The sequence below is a fragment of the Pelodiscus sinensis genome, chromosome 30, assembly GCF_049634645.1.
Source record: "Pelodiscus sinensis isolate JC-2024 chromosome 30, ASM4963464v1, whole genome shotgun sequence".
Lineage (NCBI taxonomy): Eukaryota > Metazoa > Chordata > Testudines > Trionychidae > Pelodiscus > Pelodiscus sinensis.
This window is the reverse complement of record NC_134740.1, coordinates 11,693,685-11,720,945: the sequence shown is the minus strand read 5'-3', so window position 1 is coordinate 11,720,945 and position 27,261 is coordinate 11,693,685. Positions and strand designations below refer to the sequence as shown.

Below are 27,261 nucleotides of genomic sequence, written 5' to 3'. Positions count from 1 at the left end.
TGCAGGAGTCAGGACTGGGGGTGCAGAGGGGCTCAGGGTGGGGGTGCAGGAGTCAGAGCAGTGGGTGGAGGATTCAGGGCAGAAATGTGGGGAGGCGCAGGAGGCAGGGCAGGAGGCTGGGTGTGTGGAGGGCTCAGGGCAGGAAGTGAGGGGCACAGGAGTTGGATATGGTGGGTTAGGGCAGGAGGTGGGGGGCTCAGGGCAAGGGGTGGCGGTGCAGGAATCAGGGCAGAGTTGGGAGGTGAGAGAGGACTCAGGGCAGGTTTGGGGGGTACTGAACTCAGGGCAGGGGGTTGAATGTCGGGTCTCCAGGCAGGGGGTGAGGTCTCAGGGCAGAGAGTGAGGGATGCAGCAGCTGGGGCGAGGTTTGGGTGGGGTGAGTCTCAGGACAGGGGATGAGGGTCCTCTACTGAAATCAATATCTCAGCTGGCTGGCGCGCGGGGGCCGCCCCAGGGTCTAAGCAGACGCAGTGTCAGAGCTGATCAGGGCTGCAGCTCCATTTACCTCCCCCGGAGAAATAATCGTCACATCCTGACCAGTCGTTGGAGTCAGACAGGTGTCGGGGGCCGGACAGACAGAGACGACTCCCTGACTGTGAACCACGTTGAGAACAGATTTAATTACAAAAAGAGAAAAAAAACTTTTAAAAACTATGAAACATAAACCCCTTAAATGCTTATGTAAATACGCTGCTATTCGTGTGTACACGGAGAACAGGGTCCCTGGCCAGACCCGTTCTGCATACACAGCTCTCAAGCCCTGTTCTGTATTCATGAGGGCAGAGCCCTGGGCCAGACCTGCTCTCTGTACACAGAGGGCAGAGCCGTGGGCCATATCCGCTCTGTCCACACAGGACACCAGGCCAGACCCTTCTGCCCACACAGAGCATCAACAACCCCCCTTCCACACCTCTGAATTTCCCCACGGCATAAGCCAGCCAAACCGAGGGGCTGAGGCCAGTGAGTCCAGCCAGGGGCCGGAGACAAGAAGGGGGATGCGGAAAGGGAAAGGGCAGGGAAGAGACGCAGAGGGACAGGGACACTGGTGGACTTGGCAAGGGGTCTCCCAATACCTGTGTGATTTCTTCACATGGGGATCAGCCCACCGGAGAGGTTTATTTAGAGATGGGACCCCGTGGAGTGAAGGGAAACTGGGAAAAGGGGAATCTCTGTGTGTGTGTGTGTGTGTGTGTGCGCGTGCGTGGGTGCGTGCATGCACGCGCACAGGGGAGAATGCCCCATTCTGTGCTTCCCCATCTCTACCCCCCACCCTGGTTGCCTCGCTCCCTCTCCATAGGGGGAAATCACCTCGTTCCACACTCCAGGTATCCCCCATCCCGCAGCTATCACTGTCCCCTCCCTGGGAGGGATCATCCCGTTCTCAGACCCCGTCCTTTGCCACAAAACCCAGCTGTAAATCCCCGGTATCCTGCTGGCCCCATAACCCATTTTGCTGCTGTGACCCACCAGAGGGCTGCTGACAGCAGAACAAGTCCAACCCCTCCAGCACCAGCACTGGAGGGCAAAGAGCTACCTTCACACATTCTCGCCCGCGAGCTTCAATCGCTCTGCGTTCGGTAGGAAACGGTAGCTGCCGCCTGGGCGCCGGGCCCCTGCGTCTTGCCGTTCACCACCAGCAGGAGTGGGGTTTCCACACGGATCCCAGGGAAGGAGAAGCTCTGGAGGTACCATGAAGACAGAGAATTCACTCAGAAGGGTTGTTAACTCTGAACCCTACTGATGACAGTTTGCACATTCATGTGTTGAAATTTCCCAGCCCATTTAAGAGTCAAGGCAAATTCCACCATGGGCACTGGGGCCTACCAGTGAGGATCTCCATTTCATGTGTGGTTTTTAAACCTGCCTAAGGGACCTGGGTACCCAAATTTAACAAGTGTAGGAAGCTCAAATCCCCCAGGCAGCCGTAAAAAACCGGAAGAGCCAAAATCCCCACATTCCTAGATGACTGAGATGCGCTCCTGTGACAAAGTGGGGATTTTATTCCCTTTGTTACCTTGCGTGTGGTTTCGACTGTCCTGTAGTGACCCTGTGTGCCTCAGTTTCCCTGGGTGCTGCACCAATACTAGATGGGGATGGCAATTTCGGCGTGATTGCCTTCCCCATGTACACAATGGCTGATGCTCTCTGGGTGTGACCAGCAATAAACCCCCTCTAATCTACCGGCTGGCGGAGTCTATTCTGGCTGCTATGGGGGTGCAGGATCGGGGGAACCCCAACGTGCTGTCACACCCGGTGACACCTTTTGCCTGGGAAACAGGACGAAGGTGGAGCTGGCTGCAGGGCTGTGAGGGACGGACGGCTCAGTGCGAGTTTGTCTCAGCTGGCGAGGAGCACAGATCAAGGCACTTGGCTCCGGGCCCTTCTCCCCATCATGGATTGTACTGACAGCTTCTGTGCTGACAAGTCTGTTCTACGCTGTATCCCTGTCGCCCTTCTGTTCTAGCTGCTGGCTGAGTTACATCTGAGCGCAGATGGGGGTCCAGGGCCAGTGACCCCTCCAGTGAGGGAGGAAGTGCCACATCTCCCGGCAATAGTGTGAACATGAATTTCCTCTCTAGGCACTCCTGTGCAGCTAACGGACTTCTGCTTCCTGGGATGTGGGTCGGGACACTGGGTGGGGAATCTTCCTCATCCACCTCTACTCGCACAAGGGGTCTGGGAAAGATGCATTGCCCCCGCAGTGCTGTGACACAGGCCATAGCACTCCCTGGTGCGTGGAGCCGTAATAGAGGTGGAACATCCCGTGCAGGAAGTGATGCACATAGCAGACAGGAAGTCTTGAAATAATTCCTACTTGCCACCACCCCAGGAGGACGCAACAGGTGGATGGAGGGCATGAGGAAAGGGCGAGAATTAACCCTTACACTGACAAAGGACTATGTCTACTGTCTCTAGTGACTTCCCGTGTACCTCCCACCCCAGGGCCAGGCATAGGGACCCCTCTGGAACTAAGCACGGGGCGGGCAGCACTCACCTTGCCCTGGTGCTGGACGTGGTGATGCCGAAGGTGCGGTTCAGGGATGGCCACTGAGTCGCCGATGAGCACTCCCCAGCTCTGGACCATGTTATAGACGGTGACAGCAAAGCAGGGGCCCGTGGAGTCCGCCAGGCCAAACGTGCTGCCAAGAAACCAGGCGAGAGTGTGAGCGGGGTCTGGGACAGGAGCTGCGGGGATGGACAGATGGTTAGCTACATGGAGGGCTGTGAGAATGGACGGATGGAAATGAGGAAAGATGGCTGGATGGACAGAGCTCAGGACTGACGGATGGGTAATGGGATGGATGGACAGGGCTCATGCCTGACGGATGGGTAACGGGATGGACGGATGGATGGACGGACGGGGCTGAGGCCTGACGGATGGGTAACGGGATGGACGGACAGATGGACAAGGCTCAGGACTGACGGATGGGTAGCGGGGTGGATGGACGGACAGGGCTCAGGACTGACAGATGGATTATGGGATGGATGGACAAGGCTCAGGACTGACGGATGGGTAGCGGGGTGGATGGACGGACAGGGCTCAGGACTGACAGATGGATTATGGGATGGATGGACAAGGCTCAGGACTGACGGATGGGTAGCGGGGTGGATGGACGGACAGGGCTCAGGACTGACAGATGGATTATGGGATGGATGGACAAGGCTCAGGACTGACGGATGGGTAGCGGGGTGGATGGACGGACAGGGCTCAGGACTGACAGACAGATAACAGGGCAGACAGATGCATGGAGCAGATGGACAGGCAGTGTCGACAGAAAGCACTGACGATGGGTTGACGGACAGGTGTCACTCACAAGGGCACCTTCTCGTCCGTGGTGAGGCTGAAGACCACCCTGCCGAGCACTACGACCCCCGTGTTCACGCCTGGCTGCAGGGCGCTCAGCGGGCGATGCTCCAGCGCCACTTTCTGGCCCGAGGATCCCTGGTATCGCCCGTCCCCACAGGGACCCAGCTGGGATGGGCCCAGGCTTCCCAACATGCTCTGCAGCTTCTTACCCTTCACTTTGCCCTGCGGGGGAGGCAGGGGAGCAGGGTCACTGATGGAGACATGGCTCCCTGCAGGCCGGGCAGGGGGCAGGGCAGACGCTCTACCTTGTTGTCCAGGAGGCTGGTGAGTCGCTCCAGGAAATCCAGAAGCTGCTGCTGGCGCTGCCGGGGTTCGGGCCAGGCGGGGTCAAGGGCGGCCGCGCGGGAGAAGCCCTCCAGGGCCTCTGTGTAATTCTCCTCGTATTTATGGAGCTGGCCCAAGAGACACAGCACAATGCTCCGGTGACGGGGCTCGGAGCCAGCACGCCGGGGCTCCACGCAGGCCAGAGCTCGAGAGGGTCAGAGCGAGGGAGCCGGGACACCTGCTTTCCTCTCCTGGCTCCAGGTGCTTTCTAGAGCCACTCTGGGGCACTGCCTCCTGGGGCAAGCGCCCCTCCGAGCCCCCAGGCCTCCCACTTACCCCCTCTACCTCCCCTCCCTCCCACCTTCTCACCGTAGCGCGGTTGAGGTGCAGGTCCGGGTTACAGGATGCTGTAGGATCCACCTTTTCCTAGTGTGGAGAAGGAAGCAACGTCAGAGCGCCCCCTACTGGGCCTCCCGCCTGCTCCCTGCAGAGCAGCGCCCCCTACAGCTGGGCTGGAGCACTGGCGCCGAGAGAAGAGCGCCCGCCCCCCCCCCCACTGGGTCTCCCGCCTGCTCCCTGCAGCGCAGCACCCCCTAGAACCAGGCGGGAGCACTGGCTCCAAGAGAAGAGCGCCCCCTAGTGGCCTCCCGCCTGCTCCCTACAACACAGCGCCCCCTACAGCTGGGCTGGAGCACTGGCGCTGAGAGAAGAGCGCCCCCTACTGGGCCTCCCGCTTGCTCCCTGCAGCGCAGCGCCCCCTACAGCCAGGCTGGAGCACTGGTGCCGAGAGAAAAGCGCCCCCTAGTGGCCTCCCGCCTGCTCCCTGCAGCGCAGCGCCCCCTAGAGCCATGCCGGAGCCAGGGCAGTACCTACCGCCTGGGCATAGGCGCTCAGGGCCTGCTGGGCAATGCCGGGGCTCTGGCCAGTGTGGAAGAACAGCGAGAGGTAGGCGTTTCCCAGCACGTCTGCAGCGGAGAGACACAGCGGTCAGCGCCGGGCGCAGGGGATGGCCCAGCAGACCACGGGCTGGAGGCCGGAGGGTGGAGACTGGATGGAGGGTGACAGGGGAGGGGGAGGGAGGGAAGATCCAGCGGGCGCGGGAGGAAGGCAGGGATGGTAGAGCCGAGACGGGGGGGCTGAACGGAGGGATCCCGCCGGGGCATGTTGCCGGGCGGAGGGGCTGTGACTCACACCACGAGCGACCGTCCCGCACGTCCATCTGCACGGCCAGCTTGGCCTGCCGGACGCTGTCCATGACGTTCTGGGCGCGCTGCTCTGCGCTCTCGGCCCGCAGCTGCCGCAGCACCATGGACAGGTTCTGCAGAGAGGCCTTGTTCTTCCGCTGGGGGGGTGACGCAGAGCCAGGGTCAGCCCCTCGGCCCGGCCCCCTCTGCCCAGCCCCCCGCTGCCACACCCGCCCCTCCTCTGCCCTCAGCCCGGCCCCCCGCTGCCACACCCGCGCCCTTCTGCCCTCAGCCCGGCCCCCCGCTGCCACACCCGCGCCCTTCTGCCTTCAGCCCGGCCCCTCAGCCCCGTCTCCCCTTTCCAGGATCAGTCCCTGGGCCCAGGCCCCTCCCGTCTCCTGAGATCGGCCCATGCTGCCCGATGCCGACGGACAATCGGCTCTCTGCCCCCTGGGTCAGCTGCACCAGCCCACCAGGATGTCGGGGGGGGAAGGGGGTTCGGGACTCACGTGCCCCAGGGCCCCGGAGAAGCAGGTGTGGGCTGCGGGGATGTCGCCCTTTTTCCAGTAGGCTTCGCCCAGCTGGTTCCAGGCCTCCACGAGCTCCGGGTCCAGCTTCACGGCCTTGGACAGCAGCTCCTCCGCCTGGGGGCTGTAGTCGGGCGTCACGTTCAGAGCCTTCCCCTTCAGCATCAGGGCCAGCGCCCGGCCCTGGGAACCACCTGGAGAGACAGAGCTGCCACTGGAGGGCACCGCCTGGCCTACGGCTCCCCTCCGGTCCCAGGGCAGAGGGCTGGCTGGCTTGGGGGGAGGAATGGGGCTCGGGGCCTTTCTACTCGGGGGGGTTCGGCTCTGATCCAGCCCCATACTGGGGGGCTGGCTGGCTCAGGAGGAGGAATGGGGCATGGGACATTTCCCCTCTAGCTGCAATCCGGCCCCAGGGGTGGGGAACGGGACGCCAGCTTTTCCCCCTCTAGGCCAGGGGCTGCGTTTCCCTCCTGTACCCGGGTACCATCTATCTCGCCCATCTGCTGGAGCGTCTTCTCCATTTCCTTCAGCACGTCCTGCTGCTTCCTCCCGGCATCCCCCACGCTGTGGCTTTCGAAGTAGTGGTCCCGGAAGTAGTACAGGCCATCGACCAGCCCCTGGGAGGACAGAGGGGCAGACGTGAGCCCGGCCCGTTGGTGAACTACGCCCTAGCAGCAGCTACAGGAGGGGACACGGAAATCCGTGAGACCCCGAGCACGTGGGCAAGACCCGCCAGGCTGTCAGCCAGGAAACAATCCTCCGGAGACACTCGGAGCCTTCCCCACCTAGCGCCCTGTCTCAGGCCACTGGTTTGGTTTTTCCGTACACACAGTTGCAGATGGAGATTAGGGATGTAAAATCCCAGTAAAAAATTATCTGGTTAAACAGAATCGTAATCCCGCAGCAGGGGTGGACAGAGTACCCAGCTGGGCTGCAGCTGCCCCCTCCCCGGCTCCAGCCCGGCCAGGACCAACCAGAGCACCTCCCTCCCAGTTAACTGGTTACCCCAGTAAGCATGCTGGTAAGGTGCAGGAACCCTTTACACCCTTTATGGGCCACAAAGCTTTGCAGGCCGGCTCAGCATCCCCTGCCCTCCATAAGCCCACCAAGCTCACTGTGTCTACACTTCGCAGTTTTAAGCTTTAATTTGAACGTGTTTGCCACAGCACCAGCACTGGGGGGTGGGGGGGGGGGCGGTGCAAACCCCCCTGCACCCGGCAAGTCGCTAACTTCTGCTCCCCGCTCTGTCGCTTTGCAGCGCTGTTTGTGTGTGCGTGCACCACGCTGTGTGTGTGTGTACAGAGATCAGCGTGGGTGCGTGCAGCACGCTGTGTGTGTGTACAGAGATCAGCGTGGGTGCGTGCAGCACACTGTGTGTGTGTGTACAGAGATCAGCGTGGGTGCGTGCAGCACTGTGTGTGTGTGTGTGTGTACAGAGATCAAAGTGTGTGCATGCACCACGCTCTGTGTGTGTGTGCAGAGATTGGTGTGTGTGCGTGCACCACGCTGTGTGTGTGTGTACAGAGATCAGCGTGGGTGCGTGCAGCACACTGTGTGTGTGTGTACAGAGATCAGCGTGGGTTCATGCAGCACGCTGTGTGTGTGTGTACAGAGATCAGCGTGGGTTCATGCAGCACGCTGTGTGTGTGTGTACAGAGATCAGCGTGGGTGCGTGCAGCACGCTGTGTGTGTGTGTGTGTGTGTGTGTACAGAGATCAAAGTGTGTGCATTCACCATGCTCTGTGTGTGTGTGTGTGTGTGCAGAGATCAGTGTGTGTGCGTGCACCACGCTCTGTGTGTGTGCAGAGATCAGTGTGTGTGCGTGCACCACGCTCTGTGTGTGCAGAGATCAGCGTGGGGTGCGTGCACCGCTGTGTGTGTGGAGCAATGTTTGTGAGTGCGTGCCCGGGGCTCAGGCCGTGCGTTCATGGTGTGTGTCGCTGTGTAGCGGTGCGCACTGCGGGGCGCGCGGAGATCAGTGTGGGTGTGCGCAGGGGGCACGCGGGGGGGGGTCGCAGCCCGGGCAGACGCACGATCCGCCCCCCGCCCGGCCGGCCCTGCGGCGGCCCCTGGCCCGGTACCTGCAGGGTTTGCAAGGCCTGCTGGCTCCCATCTCCCTCCTCGGCCATGGCTGGCGAGCCCCGCCCCGAGCTCGCAGCGGAGCCGGACCCAGCAGGGCCATCTACGGGGCAGGCGGGGGAATGCGGCGCAGGCTCGCTCCGCCCCACTCCGCCCCTGCGCTGCAACACGCCCCGCAACGCCCCCCCCCCGCACTGCTCTGCACCCCCAGCCCCTTTCTTGCAACCCTCCCACTAATACACAGCGTCTGCATTGCAACCCCCCTCGCCCCCGCATTGCAACCCCTCCCCAAGCACACAGCCCTTGCATTGCAATGCAGAGCCCGTGGGGGGGGGGGGGGAGATGTGTGTGTGTCCACACTCCCCAGCCCCTGCATTGCTGCGCGCGCGCGCACACACACATACAGCTTCTGCATTGCAACCCACTGTCCTCAGCCCCTGCTTTGCAACCCACCAGCCCTGTATTGCTTGACACACAGCCACAGCCCCTGCAGTGCTTTGTATACACACACACACACACACACACACAACCCCTGCATTGCTTTGTATACAAACATACACACACCCAGCCCCTGCAGTGCTTTGTATACACACACACACACACAACCCCTGCATTGCTTTGTATACAAACATACACACACACAGCCCCTGCAGTGCTTTGTATACAAACATATATACACACACACAGCCCCTGCAGTGCTTTGTATACAAACATATATACACACACACAGCCCCTGCAGTGCTTTGTATACAAACATATATACACACACACAGCCCCTGCAGTGCTTTGTATACAAACATATATACACACACACAGCCCCTGCAGTGCTTTGTATACAAACATATATACACACACACAGCCCCTGCAGTGCTTTGTATACAAACATATATATACACACACAGGGCCCCTGCAGTGCTTTGTATACAAACATATATACACACACACAGCCCCTGCAGTGCTTTGTATACAAACATATATATACACACACAGGGCCCCTGCATTACAACAGACACACACCCAGCCATGTATTGCAACCTCCTCCACACAAACATACAACCCCTGCCTGGCTCTGCACGCACACACACTCCTGCATTGCACCCCTTGGGGCCCCTACATTACTCTGCACACACAGCCCTGATGGTTCCTCCTGCACAGGGTCCCACAACCCTTGCATTCCTCTGCCTTCCACACACAAACCCCCCTCTATACTGCACTGCTCACACACACCCACACCCCCCCCTCTACACTGCACTGCTCACACTGCACCACACACACCCCTCTACAACGCACTGCTCACACACCCACACACACTGCTCTACACTGCACCGCTCACACCCACACACCTGACCTCAGTTGACCTCAGTTTACCCCCCACCTCACACCATGCCACTCAGCTCCCTCCTTCCTGGAACTCATACTTACAGACCCACACCCGGCCTGCTCTCCCCACTCTGCCGCCCCCGCTACAGGGAGACAGGATCCAACAAGAACGAGAGACTAAGATGCAAAAGATCAAATTTTCCTTCTTTTTTTTTCCCCCTAATTGTATTTCTGGGAGAATGAGCAGCCTATTTACAAAGGTCACTTGATACAGTGCACAAATCCATGGGCTGTGAGAGATCAGAGGCGACCCTGCCTCTCCCACTGCAGGGCGCAAACATTATAAATCCTGGTGAAAGCGGAGGGTAAATAATGAGTGACAGTAACACAACTGAATTTAAGTGGCCGGGGGGGGGGGGGGGGAATAACAGCAAAGGTAGGACAGAATGGAATGTACACTGTTGATAACACTGAGAAGCACTCGCACTCGTGAACACAAACATAGCTATAGAAGCAAAAACACACCTACCAGAGCTATGCATGTATGCACCCTCTGACATTCAGAGATAAACACACACACGGCAAGTGACACTCACCCTCGTGTATATCTGTGTGCATACACAAGAGTGAAAGATACACCAACATACAGATTCAAATACATCCTGACTTACACATGTGGACAACACACAATATCTAGATTTATACAAACGCATGAATAGCTTGACCTGCATTCATGCACAAAGGCAAACACACAACAGGATACACACTTAGGGTAGGTCTACACTACCACCCTAGTTCGAACTAGGGTGGTTAATGTAGGCAACCGAAGTTGCAAATTAAGCCCAGGATTTGAATTTCCCGGGCTTCATTTGCATCTTGCCGGGTGTTGCCATTTTTAAATGTCTGCTAGTGCGGACTCTGTGCCCGCGTCTACATGTGGCACGAACTAGGTAGTGGCACGTGGCATGAGATGTACCGGTAGTTCGGAATAGGAAGTCTAATCCGAACTACCTAGTTCGTGCCGCATGTAGCCGCGGGCACGGAGTCTGCACTAGCGGACATTTAAAAATGGCAGCACCCGGCAAGATGCAAATGAAGCCCGAGAAATTCAAATCCCGGGCCTCATTTGCAACTTCGGTTGCCTAAGTTAACCACCCTAGTTTGAACTAGGGTGGTAGTGTAGACATACCCTTACATAGATTTGCATGCTTTCATAGAGACACATACACCCATACACTCACACACAGGCATAGATCCTCTCTCACACAGGGAAAACATTGATACATTTGTAGCCCATTAAGCAGAGTACAATGGAGCCAGGCCCAGATCTTCAAAGGCATGTAAGTGCCTTTGAGGCTCATCTCCATCCAAGTGTTATGGGGCACTACAATCACAGGATGTCAGTTTCACAATCTGAGAGGGACCATCCAAGGATGGGAGAGGTTTACCGACTGTTGGTGACAGGTCAGGACAACGGAATTGACAATCAGACTTCGATCAGACCTGTAGACAGGGAAGTACAGACTAGCATGAGAGGGCAAGACAATCTGCGGTAACAATCAGAGGGCTATTGCATTACAATAGAAACACCCCAATTCTGAGATGAATCGCAGCCCAGACAATTAGCGTTTTCGTCCTTTCCCCAATCGACCGAAGGGCTGAATTTCCAAAGGCAGCTACATCCTCTTCATTTTGTAGGCCCTGCTAGCTCCAGGATGTGGCTCCAACTCATTGCTGGGAGAGGCGAAGGTGAAGAAGCTGTTGCTGGATTCGCCCGCAGGCGGGGATGTGGCAAAGAAGGGTTTGAAGTGGAAGTCTCCCTCCCCACACCTGCCCCGGACAGGTGTGGTGTCCCCGGGGAATCTGGAAGCATTACCTAGGAAGGGGAAGTCAGAGAGTCAGTTGGATGCTGGATTCCCTATCAGGACAGACATCCGTGACTACCTTAGTGTGACAATCTGGGAATTGAGCAAAGAGTCTTCAAATCAAAGACCATGTGTGACCACGGTTTGATTTAAATGCGGGGGCTAAGTTTGGAATTGTCACAAGAAATGGTGAGGTTTGGAGGCCTGACCCCTTTAGGCCTAATTCTATGAATCTGGATTCGTAAACCTTTTAATGATGAGAGAGCCACTAGAGGGAAACAAACGCCAATGCTCAAGATTCCTGCCCTACACATTCATGAGATTTGCTTACAAAATCATGGGGTTCTTATACAGCAATTTTCCTTCTGAATCTGTAGTATTTATGGCCATTGTTTCCCTCTTTTCTGTGAAACCTTGAAAAATGTACCCATTTTTAAAAACACAGCAAATTACCCAGAGACTGACAGTAAAGTTTGTGGGTTGGTGACACCACACTGCTAAGACTGGAGAAACTCACAAGGGATGTTCAAAGCTTTGGGATTTGGAACATCAATTAATCCATGTTCTGCAGAAATCTAAGCGGGGCGAGAAAGAATCTTAATCTCCATGGCCCATTCAGTCCTTGGCTTCTCTGCTGAGGATGCCAAAGAGGGGGGCTGTTAGCACGAGAGGGGTTTGTAACATGGACAATCATCCCAACTGAGAACCTAGGACTTAGTCTCGCACAGTCATCTCCAATCAAATATTTCACAGTATTTGGAGGTTACTGATGTGGCAGCATTTGGAGACTGCTCCGTGGGAAGCTCTCCCTTTCCAGACACATACACGTGGCTCGTCCTGTCCTATGGCGTGGAAAAAGAGTTCAGTCTCTATAGCCAACTAAATCCTTGTTCCCTCCCCAATGTAGTGTCTTCTTATGGCAGCTTTTGCGACCTCTGTGTCTAGCGGAACAAGGAACACCCCTAGGTCTTACCCAGTGGGAAGCCAAAGACAGCAGGCTGAGGCATCATGGGAGGCTCGTGGGCAGCCTCCTCATTAGCCAAAGCAATGTTGCGCAGGCGGAGGCTGTCGTAGAGACCCTGGAGTTTCTGGTACTGGCGGTTGCGCTCCATGAGCTTCTCAGAGAGCTCGCTGAACTTCCTCTTGTACTCCTCCAGCACCTTCTTCAGGGAGGAGACCTCACTCTTCATGGAAGTCAGCTCCACATCCTTGCTCTGCAGCTGCTGGGTGTACACCTTCTCCATCTGCTTCAGGTGTCCCTCGGCCTTGCTGTAGGCGTATTCCTGGTACAGGCGCTCCTGGTGAACCTGTGGGAATTATGCAGGTGTGACAAGCTTCTTGGATTGTCAAAAGGAAAGTCAAGTTTCTCCACTTGAGATATAGTAGCATGATTTACAGAGCTGATTTTCAGATGGGCTTAACTATGCCACACTCCAGCTGAAGCTGGTAAGAGCTGTGGGATGCAAAGCATCGCTGAAAATCAGGTCATCTGGCTCTCATGTTGAACACTTAAATGGGAGGCACCTAAAATGGATGCTGAAAAATGTTGCTTTAATGTCTGTACCTCAATTCCCTGCACATAGAAATAGTAATACTGGCCCATTGCTTACAGGACTGAGAACAATTTATGAACGTTTGTGAAGTGTTTTGACACTGTTGTGACATGAGGAAGGAAAGAAGGAACGTGTAACAAACATAGTCGGCAAAGATGGAGAGAACCTTCCTTGGTGACAAGTAAGGACGACAAGAATACAGCGATGATGTTTTACTATGACAGCTGGATAGAGAAGGAGGGAGGGGAAAGTGCCAATGCCACACTCTGGTGATTCTGAACCCGGAGGTGAGGGGCAAATTTCTCATCAAACAATGGGATTTCCTAATCCTATTCCACTCCCTTTGGCTTCTTCCACATTTTCAGGCCCAAAAACATAACAAGGTGGCCCATTAGAGTCTCAAAGGTGTCAGTTCTGCCCTCCATGCATGAGGTACAGACAGCCATAAAGACTGATTTGGGGATCTTTCATTCCTTTAGCAAACAGAATCTCTTCTCAGTTATATTTCCAGAGACACTTGGGCAGGTATCTAGCTAACGTAGGACATTGTGTTGAAGCCCTGCGTGAGGTGGATTTACCTGGTATGTCCAGAAGGCCAGTGCGCGGGAGCTGATGTCCAGCACAATCTCCGGCCGCAGTCCAGCCAACACCATGGCCTTGTATTCCTCAGAGGGACTTAGCTCGGTGCGCACAATGTCTAGCTTGCCCGAGAGGGCGCTGTTGCAGGCAGGACAGACTGCTGGGGAACGGCTGAATTCCCCACTGCCGTGCTGGTCACAGAAGATGTGCGAGCAAGCCGTGACCCACGCATAGCCCGAGAGCTTGACGCGGCACTTGCGGTAGTTGCACAGCATCATGTCCTCACACACGGACATTTTAATGGAGCCAACGGCAGCGGTCTTGCCGCCAAAACAAACACCACCTGATGAAGGAGAATCCGCCACTCACCGCACCAAACCTAGAGAGCAAAATAAACATGCAGGCTGGGATTCTCTAAGGAGCTTATGAGAATTAGGGGCTTAGCTCCCATTGAATTATGGGATTCAGGCATCTAACTCCCTTATGCTGCTTTGCAAATTCATCTCTAAAGACCAAAGTGGGAACACTGGCATTTTTATGTTGCATCAGAACAACCAGTTAGATATTTTTTCTTGAGGAACCTCCTGCCTCTGGGATTTAAAAAAAAAAAAAAAAAAAAAAAAAGACCCTATTTTCAAAAGTGGTAGCCACCAAAATCTCCCATTTTGGCCAATAAAATGGATAAAGTTTCCCCAAAATAGTCTCTGAAGTCACCTAAATGTCAATTCTCATCCCCATTTTTCCAGTAATAACATGCTGTGACACATTTGTGTTTTTATATCTGTTTTGGTAAGCAAGGAGTTTTTTTAAGTGTGGTGAAACTTGGGGCAACACAAGACAGATCAGATTCCCGAAAGGGATACAGTAACCTGGAAAGGCTGAGAGACATTGCTGTTGTGTACCCATGCAGGTTTGGCTTGTATTAACAAGAGGTTAGAGAAGGGTGGAACTGGGAGTTAGGACTCCTGGCTTCTGTTCCCATGGTGGGAGAGAACTGGAGGCCTGTGATTAGGAGTTCTCCTACTTTCTATCCCCTCTTTTGTGAAAGCAGCAGCCTCAAGGGGGCTGGGAGGCAGGACTCTTGAGGTTTAGTCCCAAATCTGGAGAAGACTGTTAGCTAGTGATTAGAGCACATAGCACTGATATTAAGGCTCCTGCAGTTCTGCCGTAGATTCCCTTTGCAGTGTTGTTGTTGCCGTGTTGGCCACAGGATTTAAGAGACATAAAGTGCGAGAGCTCTTTTATTGAACCAACTTCTGTTGCTGAAAGAGACAATGTTTTGAGCTTGGCCCTGGTCAGGTCCAGAAGAAAAACTTAGTATCTCTCAAAAGTTTTTCTCTTCCATCAAAAGAAGCTGGTCCCGTAAAAGATATCACTTCACCCACCCTGTCTCTCTAGAGATTCATTTTGCGATCTCAGGCTAGTCCATTGTGTGTGTACGTTTTGACAGGGAAGTAGAAGGTGATTAAAGCAACTAGTCCTAAAGTGTATTTGCAGTTTTCTGCAAGGCCTTCAGTGCAGGTTTTTGGGTGCACCAATGGCAGCTTCACAGGTGCAAACAGAGGGATTATTTGCCATTGTAGGCTATGCCATGTCCAATACAGATTTCTGCTGTCCCACCAACACCGGCTTAGCAGACACCAGCGATGTCTGTTCGCACGTCAACACAGAATTCCTTGCTTTGGCCGATGCACCTATTGTCAATGCAACTGTGCAATGTTTCCCTGCCATTGAGCATTTGGTGTTTGCCTATAGAGTATGGCATGAGACCATAGAGCGGGTTTTTATATGTCCAATGGGGTTTGTCAATGCTGGGACATCGTGTGTGTTACCATGACACCAGGGAGTCCTTAAAGTGACCTCGTTAGGACACAGTGTTGTCTTCAAGTCGTCATTGTCAAGTCTAAGTCGAGTCTCAAGTCATTACAGTTCAAGTCTCAAGTCGAGTCTTGAGTCCCTAAAGCCACTTTTGAGTCAAGTCCCAAGTCGAGTCTCAAGTCTTCATTTAAAAAATGTCAAGTCGCTTTTGTACAAGCCATCAATATTGGCATTTTCGAACAATTTTTTCAACAAGTCAATTTCACAAAATTAGCGTCTCAAGTCAAGTCTCAAGTCACAAACAATGAACCCGAGTCGAGTCTCAAGTCGAGTCACCTCGGCGACTGAAGTCGGACTCAAGTCAACAACTCTGTTAGGACAGCTGCCCCCCCGGGCTTGACACGAGCCAGCAGTGCCTAATTTGGCTGCGCGTAAGCACGCCGGGTGCCCAAACGGGAGCCCCGCTGCCTCGCTCTGCCCCAGTGTGGTGTGGAGGGCAAATAGGCTGGTGTTTTTAGGAGTGTGTGGGGAGCAAACGGGGGGGGGGCAGTGAGTTGGACAGCACCACTGAGTCACCAACGGCCCCTCACCACAATGGGGACCGTGCCAGGCCTGAGGTGAATTTGACACAATTTCAGATTGGGGGGGGGGGGGGCGAGACTGACATGGGGCATGGGGAGGGGTTAGTATCCCTCCCCTCAGAAATATGGGGCTGGGCTCACTTTGGACGGGCTTTTTTAAACCTCGCAGCCGTTAAAAACGGTTACAGAGGGGGAAAGGGCGGGAAAATGAGCAACCGCTCCTGGCGCGCGTCGGGGCTTTCTCTCTGCGCATGCGCGGCTGCTGCTTCAGCGCGCGCTTCCCCTTCGCTCGGGAGCGCTCCGGCCCCGCCCTCCCCCGCTAACGGCCGCGGCGCCGCCTACTGTCAGCGTCTCGCGCCCCCCGCCCGCGCCTTTTCGAGGAGGGAGGGGGACGGAGGAGGAGGGGGACGTACCATTATGGAGAACGGGGGGGGAGTGGGAGGGAGGAAGGAGAGGGGCCCTGCAATCCATCTGGCGCCGCAGCGTTTGCAACGAAATATAGTTTAGCTTGAGGCTGGTCTCGCATCCCCAAAGGGCCCAGCTTGCGGTGTAAACGCAAACACCCCCCCCTTCTGCGGAAATGGTTGGGTCCAACCGTTCCTCTCTGGCTTCGGGCCAGCACAGGCTCCGTGGGGGAGGGGCAGTGGGGGGGGGGACAGTTTGGTGAGCTGCCTCATTTCAAAATGGCCTCCACCCACCCATTCCTAACCCACAGGAAAATGGCACCCATAAGTTCCCAGTGTAAACAGCACCCACATAGCCCCCCAACATGGCACCTGCCCACCCACTGCTGATCCACAGGAAAATGGCACCCGTGGGTTCCCAGTGTAAACAGCACCCGCACAGCCTCCCCCCCAACATGGCACCCACCCACCCACTCCTGATCCACAGGAAAATGGCACCCATGAGTTCCCAGTGAAAGCAGCACCCACACACCCGATTCTCAATCCACCTCAATAGGGCACACTTATTCCTGATCCACAGGAAAATGGCCCCCCAGGGGTTCCAAGTATCAATACCCCTATGCCCACTCCCTGGCCTATGTCAAAATGGCCTCCATGGGATCCCAGTGAAAACAGCACACACTAGTCCATTTCCTAATGCACATCGCAATGGCACTATTCCCCCAAAAAGCTGTTCGACTGTTACCTAGATGCCCACTGTAATATATATCAAAGTGGTGGAGAAGGCACCCTATTTTCCTCTTCCAGCTGTGAGCCTTCCCCCCAAAAAACCAACAACCATTCTCATACTGAATTCTGTGCAGTCCCCATTCTCATCCCCCTCCACCCACACTGTTGGGGCTGGGTGCATGTCTTCATTTCCCCAACCCTATTATTTGTCTCAGAGAAGCGATTCAAGATGCCAAATGTTAATACGACACAAAAATTAGACAGGGCCAATGTGAAGGGCTTAAGGGCATCTATAACCCGTTCTTCAGTCTATAGTGAGTTATTTATCTGCAGCTGTGCTAAACTGCTGGCAAGGGTTCCATGTGTCCATCCATTTCTTTCCCCTCTTCCCCCACAAAATCAACAGGTTCCTGGCTCTCAGCACGTGAACCATTCCCTGGAAAAAATGTAAATCGTTATGTAATGTGCTTACTTTTGAACACAGCATGTACAAAGACACAGAAATGCTACCAAATTGAGTGACACCTTCCCCCACGGGGAAAAAGGCAGGTATTATGGCAGAAGATGGAGTTTTAAGTTTTTAAAAAAATTCAACTCTGCTTTGAAGTTAGACATGATTTTGAATACGTGTTTCCTGTGTTTAGCTGAACCCCTACAAGCTGATGACCAAACCAATAATGTTTTCTAGCATGGCCCTGGTTTGGCAATCCAGTTTGACATCTCTGCTCATAACACTGCAAATCTGTCCTGACTTTCTTATAACCCCCAGGACTATCTAATTCAAAACCACAGGTGGCTGAATTCAGTTTACACATCTCCGGCGCTCAACTCCATCTCTCTTTCTGCCTCCCAGTTGCTCAGCACAACGTTGTAAGAGACAGCAGGTCTCCAGTGGTAGCTGCCTGCTCACTGGGAAAGGATCTACATTGTTTATTTGGGTGAAGAGGATAGAAGGCACCAATATTCAAAGCACAAAATAGGAGTCTGAACTGGTGTGCAAGAGCTAGTGCGTAGCTGTTGGGTGGGGGAGATGTGGTTTAAATAGATGTAGGTTAAGGATTTTCAAATATGGGAATCGCCTGTTAAGTTTATTCATTTTTTTAAATGGAAACTGAATGTCCGAAACCTGAGCGCATTTGAAAAAAAAATCTCAGTCTAATCTACACCAGGTTGGTAGTAGAAAATGGATAGTGGACACAATGGAGCAAAGTCACATTGGAGTGGAAAGTAACTCTGGACCCAGCTATAAACAGGCCAATATTGATTAATCCTATTGAGTCTCAATTTAGTACAAGTCCAAGGATACTACAGTGACTAGGAGCTTTACAATTATCTGTCCAGGTATTTTTACCTCAGATATGAGAACACCCTAGTTCATTTCACAGAAAGGGCAACCGAAAAGCCTTCAGACAGCAATGGCTTAGGAATGGGATTGTCATAAGACACCTGAAGCATTATGGCATCTTGCTCCCTCATGTCACCTGCTAAAATCCCAGCCACAGCTGAAGTAGGCTGAAATCAGACCAGTGGATTGGAATTAAGAAAGATCCATTTTCCTCCTCAGTTCTACCACCATCTGTTTTGTACAAAAGCCACTCAACTCTTACACATCCCTTCTAGTTTTATTATTGATCCTGTTTTTAGCATAGCCTGGGCATGACTTCAGAGTCCTTTGTAATGCAGATCAAAGAAGCTGCAATTTTTTTAAGTCTTCAAGCTCCAAATTCTCTTTTACAGATGATGCTGGTGGAGAGAAAGATCCATTTTCCTTGAAGGCTCATCTCAAATCACCCCTGGAAAGATAAGAGACCTCAGGATTGAAGACACACAGTTTGTTACCTCTTGCAGTTAAGCTAACGCTTCCCAGATGAGGCCAGCACACCTTCTAATGCTTCGGCTCAGGCTGTCTCTCTCAGATCACATTGTAAAATTGCCATCTGGTTACTATAGCTCACAGCCTGAAGTTCAGAGAACTACGTACAGAGCTGGTGGTTTTCATGCCCCCTTTCTGTCCCTGAAAGTCTCCTTTGAGTGTCTGACCCCGCAAAATTCAGAAGGTGCCACCGGACGGCCAACCCATCCAAGGACACTCTGAGTGAAGAAAGGCCACGTTTAATCTGCGATGACACAAAATCCTGCTGCCCATAGCTCATGGCAGCAAGAGGAACGGTCATCACGGCCGCTCTCCCTGAAACGAGCAGCTCTGAGAACACCCCATGAATTTCCCCATAAAGGAATCTTTTCCTAAGTCCTCTTCTCTCTCAAGTCCTGCAGCAGGAAGTTCCCATGCACGTGTGACGACAGGTACGGCTTTCTGCAAGCACCTGTGACGGCTTTCTGCAAGCATCACTGAACGGCAGCCTTGGCAGTGTTTGGAAGATCAGTTCACAGACTGTCACTGAATGGGGAATGCATGGTATGCTCTACACCAGATATGTTAAATTTCTATGTCTGCTACAGTGCCACTTTCTTGGCCCATGCCCTCCCCTCTGCCTGATTACATTGGCCAGGGTACCAATAAGGGGTCACGCTAAGACACTGGATGTATACAAACTACCAGCAGCTCTTACTTGGATTCTGTATAGGAATCACAGATGTAAGTCAGGAGAAGCAAAACCAGCCAATCTTGTCTCAAGAGTTCCTGCCCCTACAGAAACAAGAAGGAAATATCTCCAGGTCATGACAAAACGAGAAAAAAAGAAGCTACCAACTGCATGGAAAACGATTCCTTGCATCTACCTCCCTCCTCCACGTGCACAGAAATCAGATCCATGTTCCTGACGATGAACATGTGAAATTCGCTGGCCCGTGTTAAACAGAGCTCAATCTAGGGCCTAGGCAATCTAATGATTCCTTCCGGCTTTCAGTAAGGGTATAGGATCTGCTACTTCTCCCTACTGTCTGGGACATTGGTCTGCTCAGGGCATGTGTGTAATCAGGGTAGATCAGGTGAAACACGGACTGAACATGCGGTTCATCACTGCAGACCCTGCAGGGGGCTATGTTGTGTGCACCCCCCCCCCAGAAACCACCAAAGGGGTTGCGAATTTTAGCTGCTTCCTCACCCAACTTCCTGGGGCTCCAACATGGTCTTCCAGGCTTCTCAGCTTCACCTGCAAAACAGATAAAACCCAGGCCTGCATAAACAGGGGAGCAGTCAGATGAAGCAAGGAGGTGATTTTATCCCTGTGTAAGGTGCTGGTGAATTGGATATCGGACTATGGTTTCTAGTCTTGGTAGTCAGATTTTAAAATGGATGTTGAACAATTGGAGACAGATGCCTTTCTAGTAGGGATGCTTCAAGGCAGCACAAATTAGTGGGATCACTATGTGAAATTCGCTGGCCCATGTTAAATGGAGCTCAGTCTAGGGCCTAGGCAATCTAATGATTCCTTCCGGCTTTCAGTAAGGGTATAGGAGCAGCTTTTAAGGCAGGCATCATTTCTGATTGGGGGCGGGGCCACTCCAAGATTTTAGAAAGTGGTCAACAGCTGCATTTCTCTACGGAGAGGGTGCAGGGTCTGGAACGGAGGGCGGGTGCAGAAGGGAGCTTGGGATGGCAGAGAAACAGGCTGCTCCGTGCTGATTTCTGGCTGCTTCCCAGTCCCCGTCCCCCCCCTTCCTCCCAAGAGATCAGAGCAAGCCCCGAGACGCCCTTTCTGCAAGGCCCTCCACAGCTGCAGCCCCTTACCCCTCTGTCCTGGGTGCCCAGGGCCGGGATGTTTCACAGCCGCCCATTTTCAAGGTTCAGTTGATCCACGGATCCACTTCAGCCCCAATCGTTGTGTGGGGGCGGGGAGTCCCTCTCCATCGTCTGAAACAGGCAAAGGAACATTGGTAAGAGCGTGTCCAACCCAGCCTCTTCCTATGCCCTGCTGCTGAGATCACAGCTGGTATCTAAGCCCAGGCCCCCAGCCCGCTCCCTGGGGATGTACCTAAGCAGAGAGCTCACGCTACCCAAGGCAGCAGGACTAGCCGGAAGTCACTCTGGGGTGCAGAGAGGCAGCCAGAGCAAAGGGCAGGAGGAGAAGGGAGGGGAACATTGTAGCAGACACCCGGACAAGGCCCATGTCTGCAAGAGTTTGCCTGGTCTTCTGGGTTCGCATCACCCTTCCCTGAGCCCGTTACTGCCCTGACTCAGCCGCCGGAGGGTCTCCTTGCAGCTCCAAGCCAGGGCCGGGCAGGGACTCCCTCTGTGGGAGCAGGGCTGCGGGCAGCCCATAACTTGCTTTCCCCCTAGGACCTCTCACCCCAGATTTCAGAGCATTTTGTAGTTAGCCAATCACGCCTTGCACACGTCCTAGGACCGATCACTCACATGGGGCACTGGGGAAACTGAGGCAGGAGCGAAGTGCCTTGCTCGAGGTCACTCCGGGGACAGGTCAGAGCTAGTGACGGCCCGTTACCCTGACTCCCGGCCCACTTGTGAAAAAGGGGGGCTGGACGGCATGTGGGGCAGGGCCTAGGGGCACCATGCAGGCAGGCAGGAGGCCAAAAGGGGTTCAGGGCAGTCCCTGAACTCAGCACGTGTGTCAAAGCCGCTGCACTTCCCCTCTGGTCACCGAGCCTCCGCACATCACCACGCCGGGAGAAAACCGGAGCAAAACGCGCCCCAGCCCCAGAGACTGGGTCACTGGACCCTTCACTGCAGCCGCCTCTCTGAACCCCCAGTCCAGCCCCTCCCAGCAGAGCGCCCCTCCCTCCCCTGCCCTGTGGGGCGCACACAGCCCTGCGCACAACACACCCGCTGTTGAACTGGGGTGGGTACAGCAGGAGGGGGGGTCCCAGGACTCTGCCCGCCCCTCCCGAGCTGGGAGCAGGATCAAGGCGATTGCAAGGCAGCATCAAAGCCCCCAGACCACTCTGGGTGCACAAGGCACCTGGGGGGGAAGCAGCGATCAATTTCCTGCAGGCAGGCTGCAGACCAGGCATCTCGGAGCCCACCAGCCCGGTGCACCCAGGGCCTCTGCCTTGAGTGGGGGCTCCGCACCCCACAGCCCAGTCTGAGTTCACAGCCCATCCCCCCTGCCTTGGCGTAAAGGGCTGGGGGGGGCTGAATCCAGCAGCCCCAGGGCCAACCCCCCCCGCAGCAGGTCCAGTTTGGCCACATTCATTCCAGCCCCAGCACAGGAGCGGATGGGCAAAACGAAACCCCGATGCGCAAAGGATTCGTGCAGCGCTTGCAACTCACCCAGCTCGCTGCTCGGAGGGGCCCTGGCAAGAGGCAGGAAGCAGCATGGCCAGGTGAAAAGACACAAATGAGAGGAAGGGGGAGGCGGGACCGGAAGGAAAGCCGCTTTGCAATTGGCCAAGAGCCTAGCTCAGCCTCTCTCATGTGCCTCAATCAAGACCGGATGCAGAGGCCTCAAGCCAAGTAGCAGAAGTGGCTGTAGGAAAATGAGACACAGAAATAGACCAGAGAGATCCTGGTTGCATAGGGGCAGTCCAGACATGGGAGGTTTTTTCTTGTCTAGGCACTATTCCCCCTTCCCCACCTCGCTGTTTAGCAATTGCTCAGCCTAGGGAGAAGTCAGGGCCTTTCTGTGAAACCTCTCTGCCTTGGGAATGCAATCCTGGGTGAAAAGTTTACAAAGCATAGCCGGGATTTTCCCAGTTACTGGCCAGACATTTCTAAAGGGGGCCGCCGGGTCCAGCATTCCTAGAAATCAGCCCGACTTAAGGGGCAAAATCAGAGTTTAGAAACCCAACTTCAGGCGCTTGGTTCTGAAAAATGAGGCCTGGAATTTTGGAGTCATTTTGATCCTCTCCCAGCTCGTTACAATTAGTATAATGTCAATAAAAAAATTCACCTTTATCTAGTCGTAGGTATTTTCTACATTCTGAAGTCTGGAAAATACACAGCGACTCTGGCAGTAGAGAGCCATAGGTCTAAAGGCCGTTTAAGTGCCTAAAGATGCTGAAAAGCACTTTGTGTGTTTTTTTTAAAGTGCCTAAGTACCTAATTTCCATAGTTACCTCGTTCCCTTACATACCTCACAGAAGCAGTAAGTACAATCCATCTTGGAGAGAGGGGGCTCGGAGCTAAGGACCCTGCCCCTCATCCGTGCCCCCAAGCCAGCAAAGACTCACTCACACACTCAGCAGCCTAATCCCACCCTGCAGCCAGCCCCTCCTCCTACTTTTGCATCCTAGGCAAAAGGTGTCAACTGGTCTCACCCCCCCTCCCAAGCTCAAGTTACGAAGGGCCTCCACCATTGTGTACATGCACCGAAATTCCCATTGCAATCTCACTATTGGTGCGTTGCCTAGGGAAACTGAGGCACGTCCACACAGGGTTACTCCAGGCCGGTAAAAACCACACCATCAAGTGCACCATAGCAAGGGGAATGAAATCCCCACTTGGTCACACAGCAGGGCTGGAACGTAGCCACTGAGGTGGAGAATCCGTCAGCCTAACCCCACCGCCCAATGAGAAAAATCGATGTATGGCTGTACCAGCTGAGCCAAGGCAAGGAAAGCATCTTGTTCTGTTGCAACTTGAAATTCGACAACAATCCCATTCTGCCTGCTGAGATCCCCCTGCCGCTTTCTAACCAGTGATCTGAAAGGGGGACCCCTAGGTACACCTCAGGGTCTATTTGCAGCCTTGTGGAATTGCTCAGAATTGGGGCAATCAGAGTTGAGCGCTGGGGAATAGTTAGGCCTAGTGCCTGATAGTTGCCTGTAATGGGCTGGCACTCACCTCTCCCGGGCACCGCTGTTTGGTCAAGCAGTCTGATCGCTCTTCAACCCGTCTGGCTACTCAGCCCCCCAGCTGAGTCTCACTCCTGTGTGAAATCACCAGGGCTCGATGATCGCGGCGAAAGCCGCTCGCCAGCCCCGCACTGTTCATGCGCATGCCCCGAGTAGATTCAATACTTTGTCAAGCCCTGGAAATCACAACCCCTTGCAGGGTGCACACCTAACAGGAGCCCATCCCAGTGCCCTCTGCTGGTGTCTCCCAGTCTCTTTCCCCCACTTGGAGAGAGTGGTGCCTCATAGGGTGTGTCTATACTACAGGGTTTTGTCGACAAAAGTGGACTTTTGTCGACAAAACTATACCTGCGTCCACATTGCCTTTGAGTTATGTCGACATAACGACGACAAAACTCAGCAGTTGTCAACGTATGTAAACCTCATTCTACGAGGAATAACGCCTTTTGTCGACAGAGTTCTGTCAATAGAAGGCATTATTGCATCTACACTGTCCTTTGCGTCCACACTGTTATGTCGACAAAGTTGCTTGCTTTGTCGACAGAACTGGATGTAGTCTAGACGCTCTTTGTCGACAGAAGCTTTGTCGACTGTATCTGTCGACAAAACTTCTGTCGACAAAACCCTGTAGTCTAGACATACCTTTAGAGACAACATCCTCAGCCAGCCACACAGTCCGCTCTCCTTGGCTATGTCTACACTGGCAGGTTCTTGCACAAGAACCCGCAGAGCGTCCACACGGCCCGCCTGGTCTTGCGCAAGAGAGCGTCCACACTGCCATGGATGCTCTTGCGCAAAAGCACATGTCTGTGTGGACGTGTTCTTGTGCAAGAGTTCTCGCACAGGAACTTTCGCACAAGATATTCTTGAGCAAGAACCCGCCAGTGTACACATAGCCCTTGAGCTCTGCCCTGCACTGACTGCCGCTCTGCTTTGCAGCTCCTTGGCCCCCCATTGGCCTTCGTAGGCCTTCCTGGCCGTCGATTGGCCAGTTCCTCCACTGCCACTCTTGCCAACTTGGAGGACCTGTGACGGGGTGCAGTCACAGATGACCCCTTGGGGGTGCCTCCCGGGGTGCTGACATGGCCACTACCACTCACCTTCCCGCTCTCTGTGGCTCCTCACCACCTATTACTGCTGGGCCAGCTCCTCTGGTCTCCCCTAGCCAAGGCCCCAAGCTGAGGTCCCTGCCCCCACCAAGAAGCAGCACAGCCACTGAACCTCTTCACGTCCAAGGAGAGTGCAGGTTAGGGCCCCGCCTCCTGAGATACCACTCCCCAGATGGGATCAAACCCCAAAGAATTGGGTGAGATCCCTTTAACATTGAAAGGGGGAATGTGCACCCTGGTTGGCCCCCCGGTAACAATCACTTACACTGGGTTTGATAGAAAATAAAAGTGATTTTATTAAATACAAGCAGTAGGATTCAAGTAGTAATAAGTGAGACCAGGCAGAGCGAAATAGGTTACAAATCAAAAGAAATAGAAACACTTGGCTAATTCTGCACTGACACCTCAGTGCAAACTTAAACTCACCCTAAAACCTCTTTTCCAGCTGCCCCTCCAAACCAGGGCTGTCTCCCCACACTAAGGTCTTCTGCTCCTTCCTCCAGGTGCAGCCCAGCCAAAAGACCCAGGCCTCTGCCTTCCTATTCTCTTTGTTAAAGAATTGAGGCCCCTCCCTACCAATCACTGCTAGGACTTAAGGGCAAAAGTTGCTCATCAAGACTTTGAAGGTAACACCCTCCATGTCTCTCATTCATACTTTGAAACCCACAAAGTGTTCCCTGATCTAGATGTTTAGTTTTACACCCAAAAATGATACATACACCAAAGTAAGCTTAAACAGAACCAGCGAATCATGCCACGAAGATTGGTGGGTTACACAAAATAATTCGCTAAGAGCACCTTTGAGTTACCGTAAAATTTCGAGTATAATGCACACTTTTTTCCCGGTTTTTTTAGCTTCAAAGTTGGGGTGTCCATTATCTATAGGAGGTTTTTTAAAAAATTTAAACTCACCCTCAGCAGGCACGAGCTGGGCTGGGCTGGGCTGGGGAGGAAGGGGGCCGGCAGGCATGAGCTTGGCACGCCAGCAGCTGAGCGGGGGAAGTTCCGACGTCAGGCGCGAGCTCGGTGCACCGGCAGCTGAGCAGGTGAGACGCCCCCCAGCAGGCGTGAGCTCAGCTGAGTAGGGGAGACCCCGCGGCAGGCATGAGCTCGGCTGGGTAGGGGGCCCTGTGACAAGCACGAGCCCTTTCCTTCCTATGCATATCATAAAATCTCGAGTACAATGGGGGTGCTCATTCATTATAGGTAAGAGGTTAGTTTATTCAAGAATTCTGACCTTTAAAAGGCAGATGCGCATTATACAGAAGTGTGCATTATACTTGAGATTTTACGGGTATGTAAATTCATGCCCCGGGGGGGGGGGGGGGTCCGTCACAGGAACTCTCTATGGTTTCTCTGGGGCGGGGTGTTACCAGACCACCCAGTCCCGTAACTATATGGGGTTTGCAGTGCAATCAATGTGTGCAGTGAGACCCAGTCTGCTCCCAGGGACAACAGCTGGGATTATAAGTAGGGTGACCAAATTCACAGTCTGTTTCAGTCTTTTCCACAGTCATAGGATTTGAAAAATTGTAAATTTCATGATTTCAGAAATGTAAATCTGAAATTTCACAGTGTGGTAACTGGAGGCTCTGATCATAGAATCATAGAACACTAGGACTGGAAGGAACCTCGAGAGGTCATCGAGTTCAGTCCCCTGCCCCCATGGCAGGACCAAATACTGTCTAAACCATCCCTGATAGACATTTATCTAACCAACTCTTAAATATCTCCAGAGATGGAGATTCCACAACCTCCCTGGGCAATTTATTCCAGCGTTTGACTACCCTGACAAGTAGGACGTTTTTCCTAATGTCCAACCTCAACCTGCCTTGCTTCAATTTAAGCTCATTGCTGCTTGTCCTGTCCTAAGAGACCAAGGAGAGCCATTTTTCCCCCTCCTTGTGACACCCTTTTAGATACCTGAAAACCACTATCAAGTCTCTTCTCAGTCTTCTCTTTTCCAAACTAAACAAGCCCAATTCTTTCAGCCTTCCTTCATAGCTCATGTTCTCTAGACCTTTCATCATTCTTGTTGCTCTTCTCTGGACCCCTCCAATTTCTCCACATCTTTCTTGAAACGCGGTACCCAGAACTGAACACAATACTCCAATTGAGGCCTAACCAGCGCAGAGTAGAGCGGAAGAATGACTTCTCGTGTCTTGCTCGCAACACACCTGTTAATGCATCTTTGACGGGCCGGCGGCGGCCCGCATTAGAACAGGGCGGGCTGCTGCCCCGGCCCCGGCCCCAGCAGAACGCCCGGGAGGGGCTAGCTCGCCAGCACACTGCCGGGAAGCCATGCCAGCCGAACGCTGCTGGGAGCGGAGCCCCGCGGCTGCGGGGAATAGGGCCGGCTGGCAGGCCGAGCGGGACGTGCGTGGCCCCGGCGGAACACGCCAGGGCACGACTCCGCCCCCTGCGTCCCAACGTGGGAACGTCAGTGACGGCGGGGGCAGGGGCGGGAGCAGGAGACCCGACGTGACCTCCGGCGGGAGATTCAAAAGGAGGCCGCAAGCCAGGGCCAGAGGAGGGATGCCCAAGCGACGATCCCTCCTCCCCCCCCCCCCCCCCGGTGGTTCCGGACGAGCGGGACTCTGGGGGAGCGGCGGACCAGAGACCCCGGCACAGTGGACGACGAGGTGAAGACTGGCGGCTTGGACACGG

The 27,261-nt window shown here is 54.1% G+C and overlaps 2 protein-coding genes and 2 non-coding genes across 6 annotated transcripts; all 4 read right to left on the bottom strand.

Annotated features, from left to right (window-relative positions):
- Positions 1-594: 594 nt before the first annotated feature.
- Positions 595-8,084, bottom strand: TTC5 (tetratricopeptide repeat domain 5). Its single transcript, XM_075911974.1, has 10 exons — positions 7,925-8,084; positions 6,328-6,460; positions 5,826-6,037; positions 5,324-5,474; positions 5,006-5,097; positions 4,502-4,558; positions 4,114-4,260; positions 3,816-4,030; positions 2,996-3,140; positions 595-1,679 (listed from the first exon to the last, which is right to left on the bottom strand). Exons 1-10 carry the CDS (start codon positions 7,970-7,972, stop codon positions 1,560-1,562), a joined length of 1,320 nt encoding a protein of 439 aa, XP_075768089.1. The 5' UTR covers positions 7,973-8,084; the 3' UTR covers positions 595-1,559.
- Positions 8,085-10,399: 2,315 nt separating this feature from the next.
- CCNB1IP1 (cyclin B1 interacting protein 1) lies at positions 10,400-22,193 on the bottom strand. Of its 3 annotated transcripts, XM_075912013.1 has the most exons (8): positions 21,963-22,153; positions 20,463-20,585; positions 19,837-19,884; positions 19,342-19,418; positions 15,780-18,564; positions 13,239-13,618; positions 12,081-12,414; positions 10,400-11,118 (listed from the first exon to the last, which is right to left on the bottom strand). In XM_075912013.1, exons 6-8 carry the CDS (start codon positions 13,533-13,535, stop codon positions 10,919-10,921), a joined length of 831 nt encoding a protein of 276 aa, XP_075768128.1. In that variant the 5' UTR covers positions 13,536-13,618; positions 15,780-18,564; positions 19,342-19,418; positions 19,837-19,884; positions 20,463-20,585; positions 21,963-22,153; the 3' UTR covers positions 10,400-10,918. The 3 variants fall into 3 exon arrangements, with proteins under 3 accessions (XP_075768128.1, XP_075768129.1, XP_006117915.1); XM_075912014.1 differs by lacking the exon at positions 19,837-19,884 and having other exon boundaries at positions 21,963-22,193; XM_006117853.3 differs by lacking the exons at positions 15,780-18,564; positions 19,342-19,418; positions 19,837-19,884; positions 20,463-20,585; positions 21,963-22,153 and adding an exon at positions 15,394-15,618.
- On the bottom strand, positions 18,801-18,947 carry LOC112544917 (small nucleolar RNA SNORA79). Its single transcript, XR_003088280.1, has one exon. It is a non-coding gene; the product is annotated as a small nucleolar RNA SNORA79 (small nucleolar RNA).
- On the bottom strand, positions 19,683-19,760 carry LOC112544275 (small nucleolar RNA SNORD126). Its single transcript, XR_003087594.2, has one exon. It is a non-coding gene; the product is annotated as a small nucleolar RNA SNORD126 (small nucleolar RNA).
- Positions 22,194-27,261: the final 5,068 nt, after the last annotated feature.

What these genes read in the sequence shown, in the direction of transcription:
- TTC5 (XM_075911974.1), bottom strand. Translation starts at nt 7,972, where the DNA reads ATGGCCGAGGAGGGAGATGGGAGCCAGCAGGCCTTGCAAACCCTGCAG. An exon ending in GCGGGACGGTCGCTCGTGGT is followed by an intron (nt 5,098 to 5,323) that starts GTGAGTCACAGC and finishes TCTCCGCTGCAG; the next exon opens with ACGTGCTGGGAAACGCCTAC. An exon ending in ACGGACGAGAAGGTGCCCTT is followed by an intron (nt 3,141 to 3,815) that starts GTGAGTGACACC and finishes GTTTCTTGGCAG; the next exon opens with CACGTTTGGCCTGGCGGACT.
- CCNB1IP1 (XM_075912014.1), bottom strand. Translation starts at nt 13,535, where the DNA reads ATGTCCGTGTGTGAGGACATGATGCTGTGCAACTACCGCAAGTGCCGC. An exon ending in TGGCCTTCTGGACATACCAG is followed by an intron (nt 12,415 to 13,238) that starts GTAAATCCACCT and finishes TAATTCCCACAG; the next exon opens with GTTCACCAGGAGCGCCTGTA. An exon ending in TGTCTTTGGCTTCCCACTGG is followed by an intron (nt 11,119 to 12,080) that starts GTAAGACCTAGG and finishes TCCCCTTCCTAG; the next exon opens with GTAATGCTTCCAGATTCCCC.